Genomic DNA, 22,002 nt, shown 5'->3' on the forward strand with positions numbered 1-22,002 from the left:
GTGATGACATCATACGCAAAAGTCTGAAAGGTGTGCGGCGTGACGTCAGACGTACGGTGGCTGCAACTTTCCGGAGGAAAATGGCGCTGACGAGGTTGTTGTTTCTCTGTTGTATGTGTTTTGATTGTTTTAATTCCCGTGTTGATTCGACCCCAAATCCCATCAAACGTTTCTTTTCCTCTCCCCTCCTCGTCTTGTTATAAGGCGTGACTGCAGACGGATCTGTGTCTCCGGAATCTCTCTGGCTTTCAATGAAGCCCTTTTCGTCTTCTCCGACTAGGCCCAACAAAGCCTCGCCTTTACCTATTGCCTATTCCTAGTTTGAAGAAGTAAGAAGCATTGGGAGGAGAGTAGTTGAAACTATCATACTTGAAGTTACTTTTGTTTCTTGTGTTGTGACAGGAGAACCTCCAGATTTAAAGGGACTATTAGTTTGTTAACGAGTAACTGGATTGATGAATGGTGGAACTTAGCCTTGATATGGATGTCTTTTTAGCGTTTTAAATGTTATATTTCTACTCGAAATTTAATGTTGAAATTCAGTCGCTTTAGTATTTAATAATTCTGTACTTAGGTGCTGTTTGCCTTCATTCAAATGGTTTACTGATTTAACTTTAAGGTTTTGTTCTTAGACGAACCAATTATGATATGTGTAATATCTATAGTGTTACCACATAGTTGCTGCCATGGTAACCGTCACCCAAACCAAAGAGTGCAATATTGGCAGTCATCAAAAATGCAATGCCAAAAAAGGTTATAAAGTGATATAGGGGAATGAGATGAATTCAGTAGCTTTCACAGAGCTCGCAGATGCCTGATGGACTCTCATATTGCTTGAGTAAGCATGGTTCAAATCCATATCCAACAGTGACTATAGTGTCAAGATTAGAGTGTTGCTGGAAAAGCACAGCAGGTCAGGCAGCATCGAGGAGCAGGAAAATCGACAGTTCGAGCAGGAGCTCTTTATCAGGAATGAGGCTGGGAGTCTCTGAGGTGGAGAGATAAATGGGAGAGGGGTGGGGCTGGGGAGAATTTCAACTTCAGTTTGAGGATGAGAAATTTGAGTCCCACCTTAGTGTTCTGGTGTTAAGCAAAAATAATTGCATAGGTATGAGGACAGTTTGAATGGATAAGCCAGAAAGGTAGGACAGTTGATGAATAGCGGTAGATATTGAAGGAGATGTTCGGTTTTTCCAAAGTATATTCCAGTGAGGAAGAAATAATGTCGGGGGAGGCTGGGAAGCATCTATGCATAAGCAAGGACATAAAGCTACAATAAAAGCAAAAGCTAAGGCATGCCATATGGTAAAGGTCAGTGACTGATTAGAGTACTGGAAAACTTTTAAAGAGCATCAAAGGGTTACTAAAGAGGTATAAAGCGAACAAAATTAAAGTATGAATGAAGACTAGCAGAAAATATAAAAATCGCTAGCAAAGCCTTCTAAACATACATAAAAACAAAGTGAGTAGCTAAAGTCAATCCTCATTACTTAGAGGACAAGATTGGGAAGATTATAATGGAGAACTCAAAAATAACAGGGACATTAAATCAATATTTTGTCTCAGTTTCATAGTGGAGATTACTGAAACCATCCCAATAGTAAAAAATGAAAAAGAGAAATTTAATTCATTCCTAATTACTAGGGAAAGGTTACCGAGCAAACTATTGGCATTAAAGTCAAACAAGCCCCAGGGCCTGATGGCCTACATTATAGGATCTTAAAGAAAGTGGTAGCAGAGATAGTGGATGCATTCATTATAATATTCCAAAATTCCCTGGTTTCAGGAAGGTTCCACTAGATTAGAAAACTGCTCAGGTAACACCCTTTATTAAAAAATGGAGGACGGCAGAAAGTGGGGAATTACAGATGTTAGTTTAACGTCTGTCACAAAATTATTGAAATTCATAATTAATGAATTAGTAACAGGACATTTGGAAAGTCAAAACAGAATCCAGAGTCAGAATGGTTTTATGAAGGGTAAATCATATTTAACTGATTTGCTAGAGTTCTTCAAAGATGTGAATCACAGAAAACTAGTATGCAGGTTCAGCAGGTAATAAGGAAGATAAATGGAACTTTAGCATATGTTGCTAAAGGAATAAAGTGTTAAAATAATGATGTGTGATTGCAACTGTACAAGGCATTGATGAGACCGTATCCAAAGTACTCTGTGCAGTTTTGTTCCTCTTTCTTGATAAAGAATGTATTTGAATGGAAGCAGTTTAAAGAAGGTTCACTAGATTAATTCCAGAGATGAAAGTCCTTGTGTGTGATGAGAGATTGGGCAGATCAGTCCCATACTCGCTAGGTTTCAGGCATCTACTTGAGGTATTTAGGATGCTAATGGGGTTCAACAAAGTAGATGTATAGAAGATGTTTCCTCTCATGGGCAAATTTAGAACCATAGATCATAGTTTTAAGCTAAGAGGTGGCAGATTTAAAACAGGTGAGGTGCAGTTATTTCTTTCAAAAAGCATCAGGAATCTGTGGAATCTTTGATTTAATTTTAATGTTATCACGAACTAAGGTACAGAGAAAAGTATTGTTTTGTGTACTATCCAGGCAAATCATACCATACATAAGTACTTCAGGGGAATAGAACAGAATGCAAAAGATAGTGTTACAGCTACAAAGAAGATGCAGAGAAAGATCAATTTTAGTATATGAGAATTCCCTTCAAAAACTTAATAACAGCAGGGCAGAAGCTGTTCTTGAATCTGTTGGTGCATGTTTTCAAACTTTTGTACCTTCTGCTGGATAAAAGACAGTGGAACAGGATGTAACTGGGGTGGAGGGATTTTTGATTGTGTTGGCTGCTTTCCCGAGGCAGGGGTAAATATGGATGGAGACATTGGATGGAAGGCTGGTTTGTGAGATGGTCTGGGTTGCATTCAGAACCCTTTGTAATTTTTTGCAGTCATGGGCAGAGCAGTTGCTATACCAAGCTGTGATGCATCTGGATAGGATGCTTTCTATGGTATGTCTGCAGAAATTGATAAGAGTCATTGTGAAATGTTAAATTTCCTTAGCCTTCTGGGTAAATAGAGGTGTTGGTGGGCTTTCTTCACTGTAGTGTTAACATGGGTGGAGCGGCCAGATTGTTGGTGATCTTTACTCCTTGAAATCTGTCGTGCGTGCTGGGGCACTGAATAAATTCAAGAAGATAGACAGACTTTTAATTAATAATGGGTTAAAAGTTTATTGGGAGAGTACAGGGTAGTGCAGTTGAGGCCAAGGTGAGATCATCATGACAGTAATAAAAAGCAGAGCAGACAACAGCAAGGAACTGAATTTCCAACTCCTAACTTTTTAATTTATGTTTAGTTTCCTTTTTTGTAATGTTATTTTGTCTGCTGTCTCAACTGGGAGTGGAAGTAAATGCCCATTGCAGAATCAACTGCATCTATGTTTAAAGCACAATTAACCTTATTATGTTATATTCCTACAAACATCTATTATTTGTATTGGTAATGTGAGCTTGCAGAGAGTGAATGCATTTGAACAAAACAAGATTACCAAAGAAAAATTGTTGACAGTATCAATCAGGTTATGACTAAACCTTCAGTTTGCTTATTTCCCTTATGACAGTTTGTGTGGGAAAGTATGTTTGGTTCACAAAGCCAAGAGAATGTTTCTTAAGGGATTATTCATCTGAAAACTCAATTATTTTCTTATGGTGAAAGATATTCTTCGTGGATTCATCATGGAATTCCCGATTGTAAAATCGTTTTTATTGAATATTTGATAAATTACAGTTTTGCATAGTTTGTACCAGATTATCTTTGATACAGGGATTGAAAGGGTGGAATTTGTTTCAGGAGTGATGTTCTAAAATCTTTCAACTGACCTATCAGTTTACCAAACAAAGTTTACTATTTTACCAACATTTACAATGTTTTATGCCAGGCTGACTTATTCCTGATGAAGGGCTTTTGTCCGAAACGTCGATTTCGCTGCTCGTTGGATGCTGCCTGAACTGCTGTGCTCTTCCAGCACCACTAATCCAGTATTTTACCTTGTGCCCAGACCTGCTTGTCATAGATTATGCATTGCATCTCCTTTAGGAAAAAGGATTTTGCATAACTGCATCTCTTTTGTTTTTCTCCTCTTAAATTTGTTCAGGGGATATGAGTGCTACTGGCAAGACTATCATTTCATATTGAGATGATGATGGTGAGTCACCTTCTTGACTGATAGCAATCCATGTGGCATGGGTACATCGACACTCCTATAGGATAGTAGTCCCAGGGTTTTGACCCAGCGACTATGAAGCAGTAGTGATTATAGTGCCAAGTCAGCACAGTGTGTGGCTTGGAATACAATCTGTGAGCAATGGCAACATTTCCTCTGTGGCTATGCAGTCAATGTGAAGCTCCACACATGTTGAATGCATGACTTCTACTTCTAAATCTGTTGTTGCACAGGGACCTCAGAGGTCCATGAGGCAAGAAGAAAAATCAGAGGAAATTTGGCTGGTCATGTCCCATTCAGCTGCTGTCTTTGTCCTTCTGGATGATAGAGGCTACAGTGTATCTTGTAGATGGTGTATTCAGCTGCTACTGTGCATCAGTGAGATTGTGAATGTTTAAAGTGTTAGATGGGGTGCCATCTAACCGCAGTATTTATATTGCTAGTCCAATTCTTAGAACATTGGACAGTACAAGCCCTTCGACCCTCGATGTTTTGCCAGCCTTCTATCCTACTATAAGATCAGACTAACCTACATACCCTTCATTGCACTAACTTCTGTGTGCATCTCCAAGAGTCTCTTAAATGTCCCTAATGTATCTGACTCTACTACAACTGCTGGCAGTGCATTCCATTCACCAACCACGCTCTGTGAAAGAACCTACCTCTGACATCTCCCCTAAATATTCCTCCGTTTACCTTAAAATTATGCCCCCTCGTGATAGACATTTTTGTCATGGGAAAAAAGTCTCTGGCTACCCACTTTTTTTTATGCCTCTCAACATCTTGTAGACCTCTATCAAGTCATCTCTCATCCTTCTTTGCTCCAATGAGAAAAGCCATAGCTCCCTTAATCTTTCTTCATAAGACTTGTCCTCCAGTCCAGGCAGCATCCTGAGAAATCTCCTCTGCATCCCCTCTAAAGCAGCCGCATCTTTCCTATAATGAGGCGTCCAGAACTGAACACAATATTCCAAGTGTGGTCTAATCAGGACTTTATAGAGCTGCAGCATGACCTCGCGGATCTTAAATGCAATCCTCTGCTAATGAAAGCCAGCACTCCATATGCTTTTTTTTTAACAACCCTATCAACCTCAAGAGTGTTTTGCTGGAAAAGCACAGCAGGTCAGACAGCATCCAAGGAGCCTGAGTGGCAACTTTGAGGGATCTATGGACATGGACCTCAAAATCCCTCTGTTCCTCCACGCTGCCAAGAATTCAGATCCTGTTAATAGTGGAGCATTGTGGTACAGTATTGCCACAGAATGCGTAGGGAAGATCCACTCTTATTGGTAACTTGTGTGGCACAAATGTAATCTAACAAAAAAAAATGTGACCAGGTCGTGCTGCATGCAGTTACAGACTACCTTTCTATCTGAGTTATCAAAGTAATACTCTATAATCATCAATGAACATTCGCACTTGTAATGTTTTGAAGGGAAGATGCAGCTGAGGATGATTGGACTTGGGATACCACCCTAATGAACTGCAGCAACAATGTCCTCCAACTGAGATGATTGCCTCACAACGGCAAGCATTTTCCTATGTACTGGTTTTAACTCCAACTAATGAAGAATTTACCCCAATTTCACTTTTGCTTGGACCACTTGATGTCATACTTGTCTTAAGCCAGAGGACAGTTGCTCTCATCTTGGAGTTAGCTATTTTATTTGTGTTTGGACCAAGGTGGTGATAAGATCTGAAGCCAAGTGAATTTGAGCATCAGTTATTTACAATAATTTTGCTACTGATAGCCCACGGAGCTTCACGGATGCCCAATTTTCAACTGCTGGATCTCTTCTGAATCTACTTCATTTAGTATGGTAGTGCCATATAATATATTGAATGTTTACCATGATACACGAATACTATGTATTAATCATTCCTACCAATGCTTTTGTTCTTGGATTCGTCTTTGAAAGAGAAATTGTAGATGATGTCGAGTGGGTCTTCCCTCTTTTTTTGTTCTCTCACCACCTGCCACAAGCCTTGTCTGGCACCTATGTCCTTTAGGGCTCTAAGCTTGCTCAGTGGTACTACTTGCCAAACCACTTTTAATGATGAGCATAGAAGCTCCACATCATAGAACATTGTGTCCTTACTACCGTCATGTTGCTTCCAAGTTGTTGTGACGTAGAGCAGCACTGATTTATCAGCTGAAGTAGTACCAGAACCAGCTGAAAGTTTCCTTGCCCATGTAACCACCTAAGAACTGGAGTGAGCATTAGGACACCTAGTCTACTCCCTGTCACTGTACATCACTGAGCGTTTCAACTCTGTGTCATCAGCAGGACAGATCGAATGTGGATGGTGACAGAACCTGTAATATTGGCTGTCAGGTATGACTTGGTGAGGATGATTCAAGAATGACACTTGATTGGTCTATGGGCAATTCTCCCAAAATTGACACAAAACTCCCAATGGAGTTTTTGGAAGGAGTATTTTGGAAGGTTGACTGGGCTTGCCATGATTGGATCTAGTGCCTATGGGCTGCCAAGTGGTTCATCTGGTTTAATTTTCTGTAATGATTAAAGTAGCTGAACAGATTGTTTGACCATTTCAGAGGGCATTTCAGAGATGAGCATGTTGTTTGTGGATCTGGAATTGCATGTAGGCCAGACAATGTAAGGACAGCAGACAAATCACACTTACATATCATTTGTCCAGGCCTCCAAATTGCGAGCCCGGAAATGTTACCACTGATGACTTTCCTTTCATAGCTAATTAATCCTTTTGCAGCAGTAGTGCTGGCATTTTTGTGAATGTTGATTGGAACAGTGAAAATAATGGTTCTTTTCTTTACTTTCAAGTTTTTTACCTGCACCAACCCAGCTGTCCCAGGATCAGCTGGAAGCTGAGGAAAAAGCTCGCACCCAAAGAGTTAGACAGACCGCTTTAGTGGCATCGAGGAGAGAACCTCCCCCGTATGGGCACAGAAAGGGATGGGTTCCTCGCACTTTGGAGGTAACATCTGCAATGTCTTGGCTTGAGCAATTCTTGCAGTTTATTCAGTATCACAAGACTCTTACTTAAACTAAATATTTAGTCGCAACACTAATTAATTGCAACGAAGTAAATCTTGATGCTTATTTGTATCTTTAGCACTGCCAACTACTGTGGCAGAGGTAGAATATCTTTTAATGAACTGCAGGTGTTCAGTTTTATTCACAAATGCTGCAGATTATCACAGGCAGGGGACTACATTTTAGCACGTTTTTATTTCTATGCAATGTTTAATTGCTTTTTTGAACACATTGGCCATTCATATATTGAGGTGAGCAGATAATGCACAGTAGGCAATCATGTGACAGCACAAATTAAGACAAAATACTAGAAGTGCATTGTAAGTTTTTCAATGTTCGAATAGCCAAGGTATGTCTGATGTCAAATATATCAGAACAGATTTTAGGTTTCCAGTGTTTTTTTAAGAAACTGCCAGTATTTGAGGTTCTTTTATTACCCTTACCCCAACATGTCTTATTTATAATTAGATCATATTAAAGTACAAAACAAGAATTTATAAATTTAACATGGCAATTCTTTGTGTAGAATCAATTTTATGTCCCTGAATCTTCCTCCTTCATATCGTTGCTGTTGTAGACTTTGGTGAAATACTGTTCATTCACTACACTTCTATTGGCTAAAATCTGAGCCTTAAAAACATAAATTTTGACTCTTCTGAAATTAAAATCTCAATTACTGGAGAAACTCAGGTGTAATAGCATAAGGTAAGAGAGAAACAAGAGTTAACATTTTGAGTCTAATGTGACTTCTTCAGAAGCTTTGAGTCTCTGGATGCAAAAAGTCTTTCTCCACAGATACGACCAGATCTGTTGAGTTTTTCTAGGACTTCGTATTTTTGTTTCGATTTCCAGCATCTAAAGTACTTTGTTTTTATTTGACTATCATTCAAATTGCTTGGCTTATATCAGTGCATATTATGATTGAAGGGTTCCATGCAATGTACTGTCACCTCATCATTTTCAGCTGCACAGCTGCTCCTTGACTTTGAGAGACTAAACTTGAAGCTCTTCAGGTCAGAGTGTGTGTTCAATGCTGGGGAACATAATACTATCTCAAACAGCGATGGAGCTTAGTGGATGCAGTCCTGAGAAAATCACTACATGGTATGTGACTAATAAAACAACAATGCTCCCAATTACAGTCCCTGTACATTTGGCAATATAGCCTGATAACCTCCCGCTTTACATTGATACAAATGCAGGTCCTTGAAACTCCTGATTTCCATCACTCATTACTCCCTGTTTTTCTAAAACGCATTAATCAGATTGAGCACATTTTTATGTTTATCGCAGTGCCCCATCAAAGGGTTCTTGTAATGCAGTGGTAATGTCCTTACCTCTGAGCAAAGAGGCCTGGGTTCAAGTCCCTCCCTACTCCAGAGATGTGTAGGTCAATCGACCTTTACACCGCTGAGGCTAAACACCAGCTCGCGGACACCTCCTCCTACTGCCCCCTTGACCATGACCCCACCTCCCACTACCAAACCATCATCTCCCAGACCATCCATAACCTCATCACCTCAGGGGATCTCCCATCCACCGCCTCCAACCTCATAATCCCACAACCCCGCACCGCCCGTTTCTACCTCCTGACCAAAATCCACAAACCTGGCTGCCCCGGCCGACCCATTGTCTCAGCCTGCTCCTGCCCCACCGAACTCATCTCTGCATACCTCGACACGGTCCTGTCCCCCTTAGTCCAAGAACTCCCCACCTATGTTCGGGACACCACCCACGCCCTCCACCTCCTCCATGAATTTCGCTTCCCCGGTCCCCAACGCCTTATCCTCACCATGGACATCCAGTCCCTGTACACCTCCATCCCCCATCACGAAGGACTCAAAGCCCTCCGCTTCTTCCTTTCCCGCTGTACCAACCAGTACGCTTCCACTGACACCCTCCTTCAACTGACTGAACTGGTCCTCACCCTGAACAACTTCTTTTTCCAATCTTCCCACTTCCTCCAAACCAAAGAAGTAGCCATGGGCACCCGCATGGGCCCCAGCTATGCCTGCCTCTTCGTAGGATATGTGGAACAGTCCATCTTCTGCAGCTACACTGGCACCACCCCCCACCTTTTCCTCTGCTACATGGATGACTGTATCGGCGCTGCCTCGTGCTCCCATGAGGAGGTTGAACAATTCATCCACTTTACCAACACCTTCCACCCCGACCTCAAATTCACTGGACCGTCTCAGACTCCTCCCTCCCCTTCCTAGACCTTTCCACTTCTATCTCGGGCGACTGAATCAACACAGACACTTACTATAAACCGACCGACTCCCACAGCTACCTAGACTACACCTCCTCCCACCCTGCCCCCTGTAAAAACGACATCCCATATTCCCAATTCCGTCGTCTCCGCCGCATCTGCTCCCAGGAGGACCAGTTCCAATACCGTACAACCCGGATGGCCTCCTTCTTTAAAGACCGCAATTTCCCCCCAGACGTGATCGACGATGCCCTCCACCGCATCTCTTCCACTTCCCGCTCCTCTGCCCTTGAGCCCCGCCCCTCCAATCGCCACCAGGACAGAACCCCACTGGTCCTCACCTACCACCCCATCAAACTCCATATACAGCGTATCATCCGCCGTCATTTTCGCCACCTCCAAACGGACCCCACCACCAGGGATATATTTCCCTCCCCTCCCCTATCAGCATTCCGAAAAGACCACTCCCTCCGTGACTCCCTTGTCAGGTCCACAGCCCCCCACCAACCCAACCTCCACTCCCGGCACCTTCCCCTGCAACCGCAAGAAATGCAAAACTTGCGCCCACACCTCCCCCCCCCTTAGTTCCCTCCAAGGCCTCAAGGGATCCTTCCATATCCGCCACAAATTCACCTGCACCTCCACACACATCATTTACTGCATCCGCTGCACCCGATGTGGCCTCCTCTATATTGGGGAGACAGGCCGCCTACTTGCGGAACGTTTCAGAGAACACCTCTGGGACACCCAGACCAACCAACCCAACCACCCCGTGGCTCAACACTTCAACTCCCCCTCCCACTCCACCAAGGACATGCAGGTCCTTGGACTCCTCCATCGGCAGACCATAGCAACACGACAGTTGGAGGAAGAACGTTTCCACACTGTAAGTAATCTAATCTAATCTAATCTAATCTAAAAAAAAACGCCTCACCTTCTGCCTTGGAACCCTCCAACCACAAGGGATGAACTCAGATTTCTCCAGTTTCCTCATTTCCCCTCCCCCTACCTTGTCTCAGTCAAATCCCTCGAACTCAGCACCGCCTTCCTAACCTGCAATCTTCTTCCTGACCTCTCTGCCCCACTCCAGCCTATCACCCTCACCTTGACCTCCCTACATCCATCGCATTCCCAACACCTCTCCCCCAAGTCTCTCCTCCCTACCTTTTATCTTAGCCTGCTGGACACACTTTCCTCATTCCTGAAGAAGGGCTCATGCCCGAAACGTCGATTCTCCTGCTCGTTTGGATGCTGCCTGACCTGCTGCGCTTTTCCAGCAACACATTTTCAGCTCTGATCTCCAGCATCTGCAGTCCTCGCTTTCTCCCCAATTGGTAAATATCCAAAGCTTTATCAGAAGGTGGGTCAGCTGTTCCTGTACTCAATCAGGTTAACTTTTTATATTGGGGCAAACATCTAAACAATTGACTTCATGTGCAAAGGAAGCATACCAATACATATAAGGGCCTTTCAACATCTTATGCAAAGAAATATGTTTCAATTTTCCAAATAGCCTCCCAAGAAAGCTAATGGAGGAGTTATGGCAACAGTCGCTATGATTAGATAGGGGTACATTGTTTGGAGAATGCATTGTTTGAAAACTGCATTGGGGTCACTGTAAGAAAGAAAACTACCTGGATGTCACTGTGTTTGTTACCTTGAAGAATGTGATAACTTTGGCCAAATGTATAATTGTGAGAATCAGTAGGTAATACTTGGGAGTTAGCACTAGTTACACTATGAGACAAAATCTCTGTTGCTGTTCCTGTGGTTACTTTTATAAAAGTAAAAGTTTTCATTTCCAAAATAAATATGATAATGTTAAGTATGCTTCATATAATGTAAATGGCCGTAATTAATTTGCCCTGCACCATCTTGCATGTGACTTGTGTTTCCCGGTGTTTAATGATTAAGATTTGGTGTTTGTTTCCTTCTTCCAGGATTTTGGCGATGGAGGTGCATTCCCAGAAGTCCACATGGCACAATTTCCATTGGAAATGGGTCGCAAGAAAAAGGCATCCAATGCATTGGCTATTCAAGTGGATGCAGAAGGAAAAATCAAATTTGATGCCATTGCTAGACAAGGGCAGTCAAAAGACAAGGTACCACAAGATGTATCATGCTGTCAGTCCAATTCCTATCCACTGACCTGTTAAATTACCGTCTTCCATTTCCAGCAGCAGAATTGAAGTACCATCTGGGCAGTTCGTATTAATGTGAATTAATGCTCCAACATTCAGTTTTTTGCACTGTCCCAACCAATGTTTCTTTAAATTACACAACATCTGTGAAGTGATGGGTAATGGGTTCCATCTTTCATTAGAATATTTGTTATACAGTTCTGAGACAAACTGAAATAGTTTTTAGTGATATTTGAAAAACGGTTTATTTCTTCCCTGTCCAGGTGATCTACAGCAAATTTACAGATCTGATTCCAAAAGAAATTATCAACGAAGATGATCCTGAATTGCAGAGACCTGACGAAGATAGTATAAAGGAGGTATGTGTATTTATTGCTGTGCTGGTATTTGTATTGGCATGAGATGTATTGCTATCAGGAATAAATATGAAATGATGAGGAACTTGATAGAAACATGTTGGAAGCGTTGTCACAAAGATGGGGTTGGAGGAGATTTTAAAGAATTCTGTAAGCATGGAGTAAGGAAATGGAATCTGAGTGAAATGTCTACCAATATGTAAGAATGAAACAAGGGATTAGGTTTCATAAAGTGACTTATCGCCCATTGAGTACATTGGAATGATCTAGTATAGAATAGGTACAATACAAAGACTGATCCTGCCCTTGTTCCATATATTGCAGTTTGCGAGGTGAACTTTGCTCCCACACACACAAACACCCCCCCCCCCCAATCTCTTTATGAAAGGTCTTCTATTAAGCTGCAATATTCTGTTTATCTGCATTAACTCACTGGATTGAAAAATGTCATGAACACTTTGAGATATTTCAATGCTTATAGATCTAATTTTTCATATTACCATTAAATACATATTCTACACATATTACCGAGATTGAGTCTGAGCCAATTGACCCAGTGAGACACAAAGAAATAATATGTAGGAGTTAAAGTTTACAGTTAACGCTCTCTTTTTGTTTTCATTTCGGAGCAGTCTGATTGCTCAGTTGGCAGATAAATATGGTATGGCTGTTGCAATTGGCTATATTGCTAATATATAGAGAAGAAGCATCACTGTTTTGCCATTCCTGATTGTAGCCTTCTGATATTAATAGTTAAGATCTTCACATGAATGACCGCTGGAGTGAGGCCTCCCAATAATTACGGTGGTGGAATTGGAATCTAGGGAGACTTTTAATGTCAGAATGAATACTTTTCAGCACCACTGATAATTGTGTCCTAGAGTAGATAGTGCCTGTGCTGTCTGTCTGAAACAAAACTGCCAAATCTGTATTGTTAGAAAAAAAGACTTGAATAGGATTATGCACGTAACCATTGAAAATGGGTGGCATGTTGTCACATGTTCTTTCTAGCACCTTGGTTTTAAGATGAAAATGATTTGGCAGCTGAATCTGCTTTATGTCAAACAACCAATTAATTAATAATAATGAAGTTTGGAGGCAGAATTGTTACATTGTTTGGATTGTTGAATAAATGAAAGCTGGAGGATCAGAAGTGCATATTAATCTTCTAAATTGTCTTTATTTTCATTGCAGTTGACTGAAAAAACACGTTCAGCTCTTGAAAAACAGGTTTCACAGAAAGTTGCAGCAGCTATGCCTGTTCGGGCAGCTGAGAAACTCGCTCCTGCGCAGTACATCAGGTTAGAAAAATTACTCAGCTGGTATCTGTTTTGGCTGTAAGAGTGAGCTCACTGACCAAGTAGTTTGTGCATCTGTCTTCTGCAGTGCTTGGGTGCGATATCTGATTGCATAGCTGTAATGACCTCAGATTAGTTGGAAAGTGATAGAGTGGAAGCTTAAGTGTATTCCCCTCTAATGGAGGAAGGGATACATCTCACAGCAGATTCTTCCTGCAGTGTCAGCTTGGTAACTGTGACCACTGACACTTCAAATGCTCAAATGTTCTAGTGCACTATATTCACGTTGGCTCCAAAACATCAACATAGCCAATCAGCTGTCCATGTTCTTCTAAGGCAACAAATGGATAATGATGAGAAAAGAAGCACCTTTCTCAATTCTGGTGTCATTGGCTAATCCTGGCTGACTCTTGCCTCAATTTGTTCCCTCCGTCTGAATACTTGATACCTATAAAAAATTTAACAGTTGGAATCTTGAAAATTGTAAGTGACCTGGTATCCTGCATTTTTTGGGGGGGAAACGGATGGCAGATTTTCATATCCATGTCCTAGTTTCAATTCTAAATTACCCAGCCCTAATTTACAGATTATGTTCCTTTGTTCTAAGAGGTGGTGGTATGTGAGAGTTTGGGGATTGGGGGGGGTGAGAAAATGGATCACAATATAACTGAATACTGTATTAACATTGGAATTTATATACTCCAGTCACAAACAATAATCTTTGCTAAAGTCAGTTATGTAGGCATTAGGAGGTGTGGCTAAAACTGAATGATTAAATAGACCAAAATTATGGCAATATAAATAATGGAAAATATTTAGTTAAATGTTCAAAAGAATTCATTCCATTTTTTTTTAATTCTTAACAAGATAGATCTATTCTTAGCTTACAAAGTTTTGAAATAAAAGATGAGGCTTATAATGTTTTGGAAACCAACAAAGGGCAACCAAAAAGTTGATAACATATATAGAAAACGGGTTGCAAGAGATTGTGCAAGGGGAGAAAAGAAGCAAAGCTAAAATAACTGGTGGGCCCTTAGAGGCAGAGACAGAAGAAATTATCATCACGATTGAAGAAATGACTGAGACGTTGAACAAATATTTTGTGTTCGTCTTTAGAATAGAAGATAAATTACATACCAGAAACAGGGTGACCAAAAGGGGCTAATTAGAGTGAGGAATGTGAAGTAATTAAAAGTTTTTAATGCAAAACATTGTGAATACTTGGAATTTTTTTACCCTATAACGTTGTGGATATGCCATCATTGAATATATTTAAGGCTGATATAGACAGATTGGTGGTTTCTCAGAGAGTCAAGGGCCACAGGTGTAAAAGTGGAGTTGAGACAAATAGATCTGCCGTGATTGTATTGTGTAGGGGTACAACATTGGGGAACCACATGGTCTACTCAACCTCTTGTCTCTTATGTTCTTTGGTCAAGATTGGAAGAGTACAGAGAGTTTGTGAAGTTATAAATATTGGGAGAGGCAAGTGAAAAGAATGAGAATTTTGAAGTTGGGACCTTACCAGGTCAGCAAGCATAAGTATGATGACTGAAGGGGGTGTTAGTCAGAGTTAAGATTCAGGCAGCAGAATTTTCAGTAAGCTTGAGTTGATGTAGGCTGGGAGATACTGGCTAGGAAATCATTAAAATAGTCAAATCCAAAGATAACTGACATGGATGAGGGTTTTGGCAGAGGATGAGATGATGGGTTCTGGTTGAGGTTACAAAGTTGTAAATGAGTGAACTTGGTAATTGGGACAGACTTATTGTCTAAGTTCATCTTAAGGTTAAAAATGACACCCAAATTGAGAGAGATGTTTTTCAGCCTCAGAGTTATCAGCGTATTGTTACCTAGAGATTGGGATGTGTGACAAGAAGCCAAATGCAATTACTTCAGTTTTTGTAACACTTGACTAAAGGATCTCTACTCGCCCATTACTGGAGTCAGACAAGCAATGTGACAGACCAGTGACAATGAGGGCTTGAGAGAGGGGTAGTAGTAAAGTAGAGCTGGTTTTACACTTACGTTGTGCTCACCGGAGAGCAGCATGCAAGTAAGAAGTATGAGAACAGCAAGATGATCATTGGCGACATCAAGATTAATGGAACAGGAGCAGGAAGGAGTTATCTGTACAGCCTTTTCATTTTTCTTTCTTTGTTGTGCTCAGATATACTCCTTCCCAACAAGGTGTTGCTTTCAACTCGGGGGCTAAACAGAGAGTTATCAGGATGGTGGAAATGCAAAAGGACCCAATGGAACCACCTCGATTCAAGTAAGTAAATAGAGGAGACTTTTCATTGGTGCAGTTTTTTTGATGATTCACAATGGTTTTGCTGTCTCTTAACCGCAAATGTAAAACTCAGAATTCTATGAACTCTGTATGCTGACTTTCAAGGGTCCCAGCATGACATTTCTATGTGATCAGACATGACATTGGGCAGTGTGCTTCTTTGGCAGTTTTACATCCACTAATTATTATGCACTGCCTTCCAGTGCTGCGACTGGCAACTGTATTGTGTTTCTGATTCCTCTGTTACTGCTTGGCATGTTACTGCTGACCAGTGCTGTTCTGTCATATTTGTGTTTAGGATTAACAAGAAGATTCCTCGAGGTCCCCCATCACCACCTGCACCTGTCATGCACTCTCCGAGCAGAAAGGTAAGACAACAATCAACTAATGCAAAATAATAGTGCTTGCCAGGATTTCATTGGGACTTTACAGCAGTTTAACACAACAGCAAAAATAGTCAATCCAGCTGTTGTGTCATATCTTTATTGAAACCTGATTGAAAAGTAAATTTGGATGGCTCCACAGCTCTGGGAGTAATTAATTAAACCTTGCATCAGACTAATGACATTGATGCCATTCAAACTTGATTACTGCAGATGAATTAAAAGTTGCTGTGTTATCTTTTGCCAGAAAGGTAAAACTTGCCAAATCTAATACATGTGGAGTGATAGATCAGATCAGCAATTACTGCTAACAGCCCAAAATGCCTTGAAACCTTCAATGGTGAAACAAAATACTGTGCAGCAAAGCAACTCACAACCTTACTTTTAAAATATGTTTGATTTTCTTGGGCAATCTGGGGCTGGATTAAAGATACTAATTATTGAGACAATCAAATATCTAAAAGATATGAATGTTGCTGTGCACTCTGAGGGGTATTGAGGGTCAAATATTCATAGTCACAGCATAGTCATACCACAGGACAGCCATCGTATTTGCATTGGCCCTTCAAATGCACAGTGTCACTCATCTGCCTGCTCCCTGTAATGCTGCACATTATACCTTTTAAGAAAAGTCTAATTCCCATTAGCATAACATGATTGAACCAACCTTCATCCACACACACAGGCAGTACATTGCAGATGCCAATCACTCACTACATTAAAAATGACTTGGAACCACCAGACATTTGCATAATCCATTTTTCAACTTATTGTTCTGTCAATCTGTCTCCTTCCAAATCATGAAAAGAGTGATCCAAGTGAATTACATGTGTCCACTTGTTTTCTAAGGTGTAACAGCAACCTATTTTGATCATTGCAGCTGGCTCTCATTCACAGGCATGGTTGTAAGACATGCTAGATAACAATTGATGGGCCAGCAACTAAATTGGATCATCATAAGATGATCAAAAGATCAAAGACATGGGCTGGAGTTTATTATTTTAAAACACAGCTGTCATTAGAACAGACAGTCAATATTAGCTCTTAACAGGCAAGTGGATGAAAATAAAATACCTAAAAGATGTGGGCAAAGGAAATTAAGTGGATCAAATAACAATTTGCAGTGCTGTAACCTCTGGCTGCTTGTCACCCTAACACCAAAATACTGAGCCTCTTAAGGGTGTGTCAGGCTGACATTACTATACACTGGTTTCTTGAATGAAGCCAAAGTGGCATCTCCTCGCTACATAGAACAAAGGATCACATGTTACTGCTTAAACAGGTGGCACTTCTCTGAGTGTTCTAAATTCTCTCACCTTGACCATTTAACTGAGTCATTTAGTTAACTGTTTCTGAGATCTTGCTGGTTACACATTTACCTGCGTAACAACAGTTTTCAAGTAGTTGCAAATTAAAAATAATTCAGAACAAATGCTTTGTGATGTGCATTTGAGAACGTTGTTTTTTTCTTTTCTAAATGATAAAACCCTTAAGCTGCCATAATAATATATTTATTTCATCAAGTCAGTTCTGCTGTGAAATTCCTTGTTTGAACTTGTTGTTTCCTTTAATACTGCATTTTGATCTCTGTTTTAGATGACTGTGAAAGAACAGCAAGAGTGGAAGATTCCTCCATGCATATCAAACTGGAAGAACGCAAAGGTAAACAAAAAAAATCTCACCTTTTTGTATTTACTTATAAGTATTTGTATCTGGTGTAAACTTAATTATAATTCAATTTTCACTTCAAATATGCCAATAAACCCAATGAAAAATGGGTTGGTAATTTTGTTCTTTGTTTCATGAAATGTCAGCATCGGTGGAAAGGTCAGTGTTTGTTATTCATCTCTAATTGCCTTTGAACTGAGTGGCTTGCTGAACCATTTCAGAGAACATGTAAGAGATAACAAGCTTCCTCTAGGTCTGGAATTCCATTTTGACCAGACCAGGCAAGGACAGCAGATTTCCTTCCCTAAAGGGCTTTGGTCAACTCGATGGTTTATATGATTGTTTCATGATACTGGTACTGAAATCTGCTTTCTATTCCATATCTATTAATTGAATTTTTAATTATAACAGCTGTGGTGGTATTTGAATCTATATTTCCAAAGTCTTTGTCTTTGGATTATTAACCTAATCATATTACCCCTAAACCATCATCTTTCCCTAAAATAAAATTCACCTTGTTCAGTTCAGTGCAAAAAAATGCTGTTAGTAATAAATATATTTAATTGAGACTCAATTAAAAGATATGTCTTAAAGAGTGTGTTCTGCCATAAGAAAGTTGAACTTGCATTTGCAGAGACCTTAATATCACTAGCTAATTTGGATAAAATTTAATCCATTGACATTCTAAAAACCGAACTGGTGATATATATTTAGCTTTGAGTACCCTAGGGAAAAAAAAACTTTTAGCACAAAAGATAGTAATGCAGTTTGAAAGATGAGGATTGGTTATGTGGATCAAGAAGTGCTAACCACCTATAGGAAGGAAACAGGAGTGTGGGACTTAGTAAAGATCAGTCTCCTCTCAGTCTGCCTTGCACTGAACTAACCCTAATCCCACATTTGCCTCTTACTATACCAATCATTGATTTTGATTTAAGTTGATCTCAGCAAAATACAGTGCTTGAAGTACACACATGGAAGGCCTCTCTCAATGAGCTAGATGTCCTCAGCATCTCTGCTTACAGGAAATTTGTCAACCTGGTAGATCCTCAACAGAATATCCCCTTAGGGTAAATGTTCTTGTCATTATGTTCAGTTAGGATTGTACAAATGTTCCTGAATCTGCTGAAATGTGACTCCAAGCTCATATCAAGGAAGTTGAAAATTGCACTTAATTGAAATGTTGAACCAAGGCTTCAGTGGTTGATCCGTAATTAAACAAAAATAATTCATTCACCTAGACTAATATATTGACAAGCTTTATCGTTCAGTGAAGAGCTACTCCAATAAACTCTTAATACTTGTATTCAGTATTTTGTTGATTTCTTAGCATTGAATTTCTGTGTAAAACTTTGTAGTATATTTGGACTGAGGACAGCAGTCAGTTCTTGAATTGGTAGGATTTTTCTCCCTCTAGTCCAGAAGACTTAACTCGTGAAGTTTACGTTGCTGATCAAAAGGCAAGGAGACTTCCAAATGAGACTGTACAACTCCTTATCGAAAGCCTCATTAAAATAACAGGTGAAAGTTGAAAATTGAGACTCCTGAACTGAGTTAGCTGGCCAGACCTTTAGGATCTGCATTCCCTTTTTTTTTAATTAAAAAGGGTTTGTGTTGCCTTAATTATCTGATTGAGGTACTGGACGCACCATTTTTTTTTACAACTCTGCATTGTGCACTTTGTGTGTTCCAGGGCTATACAATTCCTTTGGACAAACGTCTGGCTGCTGATGGCCGAGGACTTCAAACGGTTCACATTAACGAGAACTTTGCTAAGCTTGCAGAGGCTCTTTACATTGCAGACAGAAAGGTAAATTTTTTTTGAACTTCTGAAATGTTGTGAGATATAAGCTAGTTTGTGTGATCTCCATACTTAACCTATTGAGGTCATTAGAAGCAATTCTATTTCCTAGCTGACTTATGTTCTGTACACAGGCTCGTGAAGCTGTAGAGATGCGAGCACAAGTTGAAAGGAAAATGGCTCAAAAGGAGAAAGAGAAGAAGGAAGAGAAGCTCCGAGAATTGGCTCAGATTGCCAGGGAGAGGAGAGCTGGTATCAAGACTCATATAGAAAAAGGTATGAGACATTTGTATTGCATCCATCTTATTGTGCTTCCATTTCACAAACTTTTAATTCTTTTAAGTTCAAAGACTGTCAAGTAAACTTTTTTGAGGGCAGAAAGCACCCTGATGTTGTAGATTATTAAATCTGCTTTCTGCAAAATTGTTGGCAACTGCATATTCAGTATTGATGAGCTATGTTTCCTTTATAGTTCAAATCCTTAAATGAGCATATGTTTTTGTAAGAAAATGTAAATGCAACTTCCAAAATAAAATCAGCTCAGTTTCATGTTTCCCAGTGCCACTCTTGGGCAATCTGTTGTCCCGAGCTAATGTTACTCAAACCAGTATGTGCAGACAATGTAATCAGTTTATTACCACCTTTTCAAGCTCTGGCCTCCATAAGGTTATAATCTCGGTTTGGTGTTGACCATGTGACTTCTTATTTATGTTCTTAAGGACATCACAAACAGAAAATAACTGCATGATGCAACAAATCTGAGCCATTTAAGGGGTTTGTTTTATTTCTAATTTGTAAACTTCCTTAAACCATTAATTTGCATCCCGTTGAAGGAGAATACATCCAAAACGTTTTCATTTCTATTTATTTCAAAAGTCTGACCTTCAGTAGCCTAAGACAAAGGATAGCCGCCTTTTGTTTAAGCAAAAATCATTTTTTATATTTTATTCATAAAAGTATTGGTTTTGTTTTCTAAAGAGGAAAATGAGACAAGAGAGCGAGATGAAATTCGACATGAAAGACGAAAAGAACGACAGCACGATCGCAATCTTGCTCGAGCTGCCCCAGATAAGAGGTACCTAAGAACTAATAGATAACAATTATGATGAATTTTTGAGAAATGTTGCTTATTTGAGCATTGGATCAGTGCATGTTATAGAAAATAACATGAGTTTCTCACCTCAAAACCTTAGAGGTTATCACTTTTTTTTTCTAGAAAGAAACTTACAATTATATAGTACCTTTCACATCCTGCGGGTTTATACGCAGGGAGTGCACTCACTGCTATTTTCTAGGCTTGTAGTGAAATATAGTATTCATCTTGAACACAGCAAGGCCCCACATGCAGCACTGACAAAAGTAACAAGTTAATGTTTTGGTGCTCATCTTTGACAAATGATTATTTGACTATGCATCAGAAAATCCTTTCTCTTTCAAATATTGACGTGGAATCTTAGCCTGTTAAGCATATAAGCCCAGTACTACTTGTGAAAGACATTCTTCTTTTACAAAAACCTCTATGCTGGTAATGCTCCATTGAAATATCAGCATGGCTTTTGTGCTTAAGTCTCTAGAATGGTCCTTGAACCCACAACACCCTGGCTTTGAGTAGACAGTGTTACCACTGAGCACAGGCTGACATAAGTAAAGGCTTTTGGAAGCAATGTAAGTTCATCTTTTGAGCCAACTGGTATCATTTCAGATATGCCTGATATAATGTTTTAGTTAAGTGAGGTTTAGCATATTTCTGAAATTTTGTAATTGTGGAGAATGAAGCTTTCTAAAATCCTCTAACCTGCAACACCATTTTGTGTACTAAATCTGCTGTATAAGTCATTCTACTTATTTAAATATCAGGTCCAAACTGCAAAGGGATCAGGACCGAGACATCAGTGAACTAATTGCCTTGGGTGTACCAAATCCACGTGCATCAACTGAAATACAGTATGACCAAAGACTCTTCAATCAGAACAAGGTAAACTAAAGTGGTTGTTACAAAAGAATATCGGTGGTTTATGCAGATATCTGTCTTATTCCTCTTCATGGGATTGTCTGGAAAATTTGCTGGTGCTTTAATAGGTTTTCCCAGTTGGCTAGGTTTCGCTCCAGTTTAACATCATATGACATGCACTCGTTACCTTTAGTCTTACTCCAACACTCACCAGCTGGTCACCACCTCCTCTCCCCCTGTGAGTCGTACACAGTAATCGCCCCAGCAAAGGCCAAAATTTGTAATTCTCTAAAAATTTACTTTTTTTCTCCTTGAAATTTTTGTGAAGAGTGCAAGAGGAGCATTACTGCACATACCTAAGATTGAAGTGTCAAACTGGTGAAGCTACAACATGGAACTACTTGTATACCAAAAAGCAAAAGTAGCAATGATAGAGCTAAGCAGTTCTACAGTCGTCATATACAATCTTAAGTTTCGCAGTCCTTTCACAACATGTCATGATTGGTGGTGGACAATTAAACATTTCACTGGTGGAGAAGGCTGTACAAACAATTCCATCCTTGATAATGGGGGAACCTAGCACATCAATGCAAAAAAATGAGGCTGAAGCATTTTCAACAAGATCTCAGCCAAAGTGTCTGTCTGGTCTCCTCTGGGGGTCTCCAGCATCACAGATATTCATCCAT

The 22,002-nt window shown here is 40.1% G+C and overlaps 1 protein-coding gene across 1 annotated transcript in view; it reads left to right on the forward strand.

The window, feature by feature from the left end:
• The window catches only part of snw1 (SNW domain containing 1), a 26,330-nt gene continuing 4,328 nt past the window's right edge, over positions 1 to 22,002 (forward strand). Inside the window, exons 1-12 of the mRNA XM_072568153.1 lie at positions 1 to 94; positions 7,001 to 7,154; positions 11,366 to 11,527; positions 11,830 to 11,925; positions 13,117 to 13,223; positions 15,391 to 15,495; positions 15,812 to 15,881; positions 17,493 to 17,558; positions 19,258 to 19,374; positions 19,500 to 19,641; positions 20,344 to 20,440; positions 21,223 to 21,340. Coding sequence (XP_072424254.1) covers positions 81 to 94; positions 7,001 to 7,154; positions 11,366 to 11,527; positions 11,830 to 11,925; positions 13,117 to 13,223; positions 15,391 to 15,495; positions 15,812 to 15,881; positions 17,493 to 17,558; positions 19,258 to 19,374; positions 19,500 to 19,641; positions 20,344 to 20,440; positions 21,223 to 21,340 — 1,248 coding nt within the window. The 5' untranslated portion in view covers positions 1 to 80. The remainder of the gene's footprint in view (positions 95 to 7,000; positions 7,155 to 11,365; positions 11,528 to 11,829; positions 11,926 to 13,116; positions 13,224 to 15,390; positions 15,496 to 15,811; positions 15,882 to 17,492; positions 17,559 to 19,257; positions 19,375 to 19,499; positions 19,642 to 20,343; positions 20,441 to 21,222; positions 21,341 to 22,002) is intronic.

Source organism: Chiloscyllium punctatum, chromosome 4, assembly GCF_047496795.1.
Source record: "Chiloscyllium punctatum isolate Juve2018m chromosome 4, sChiPun1.3, whole genome shotgun sequence".
Lineage (NCBI taxonomy): Eukaryota > Metazoa > Chordata > Chondrichthyes > Orectolobiformes > Hemiscylliidae > Chiloscyllium > Chiloscyllium punctatum.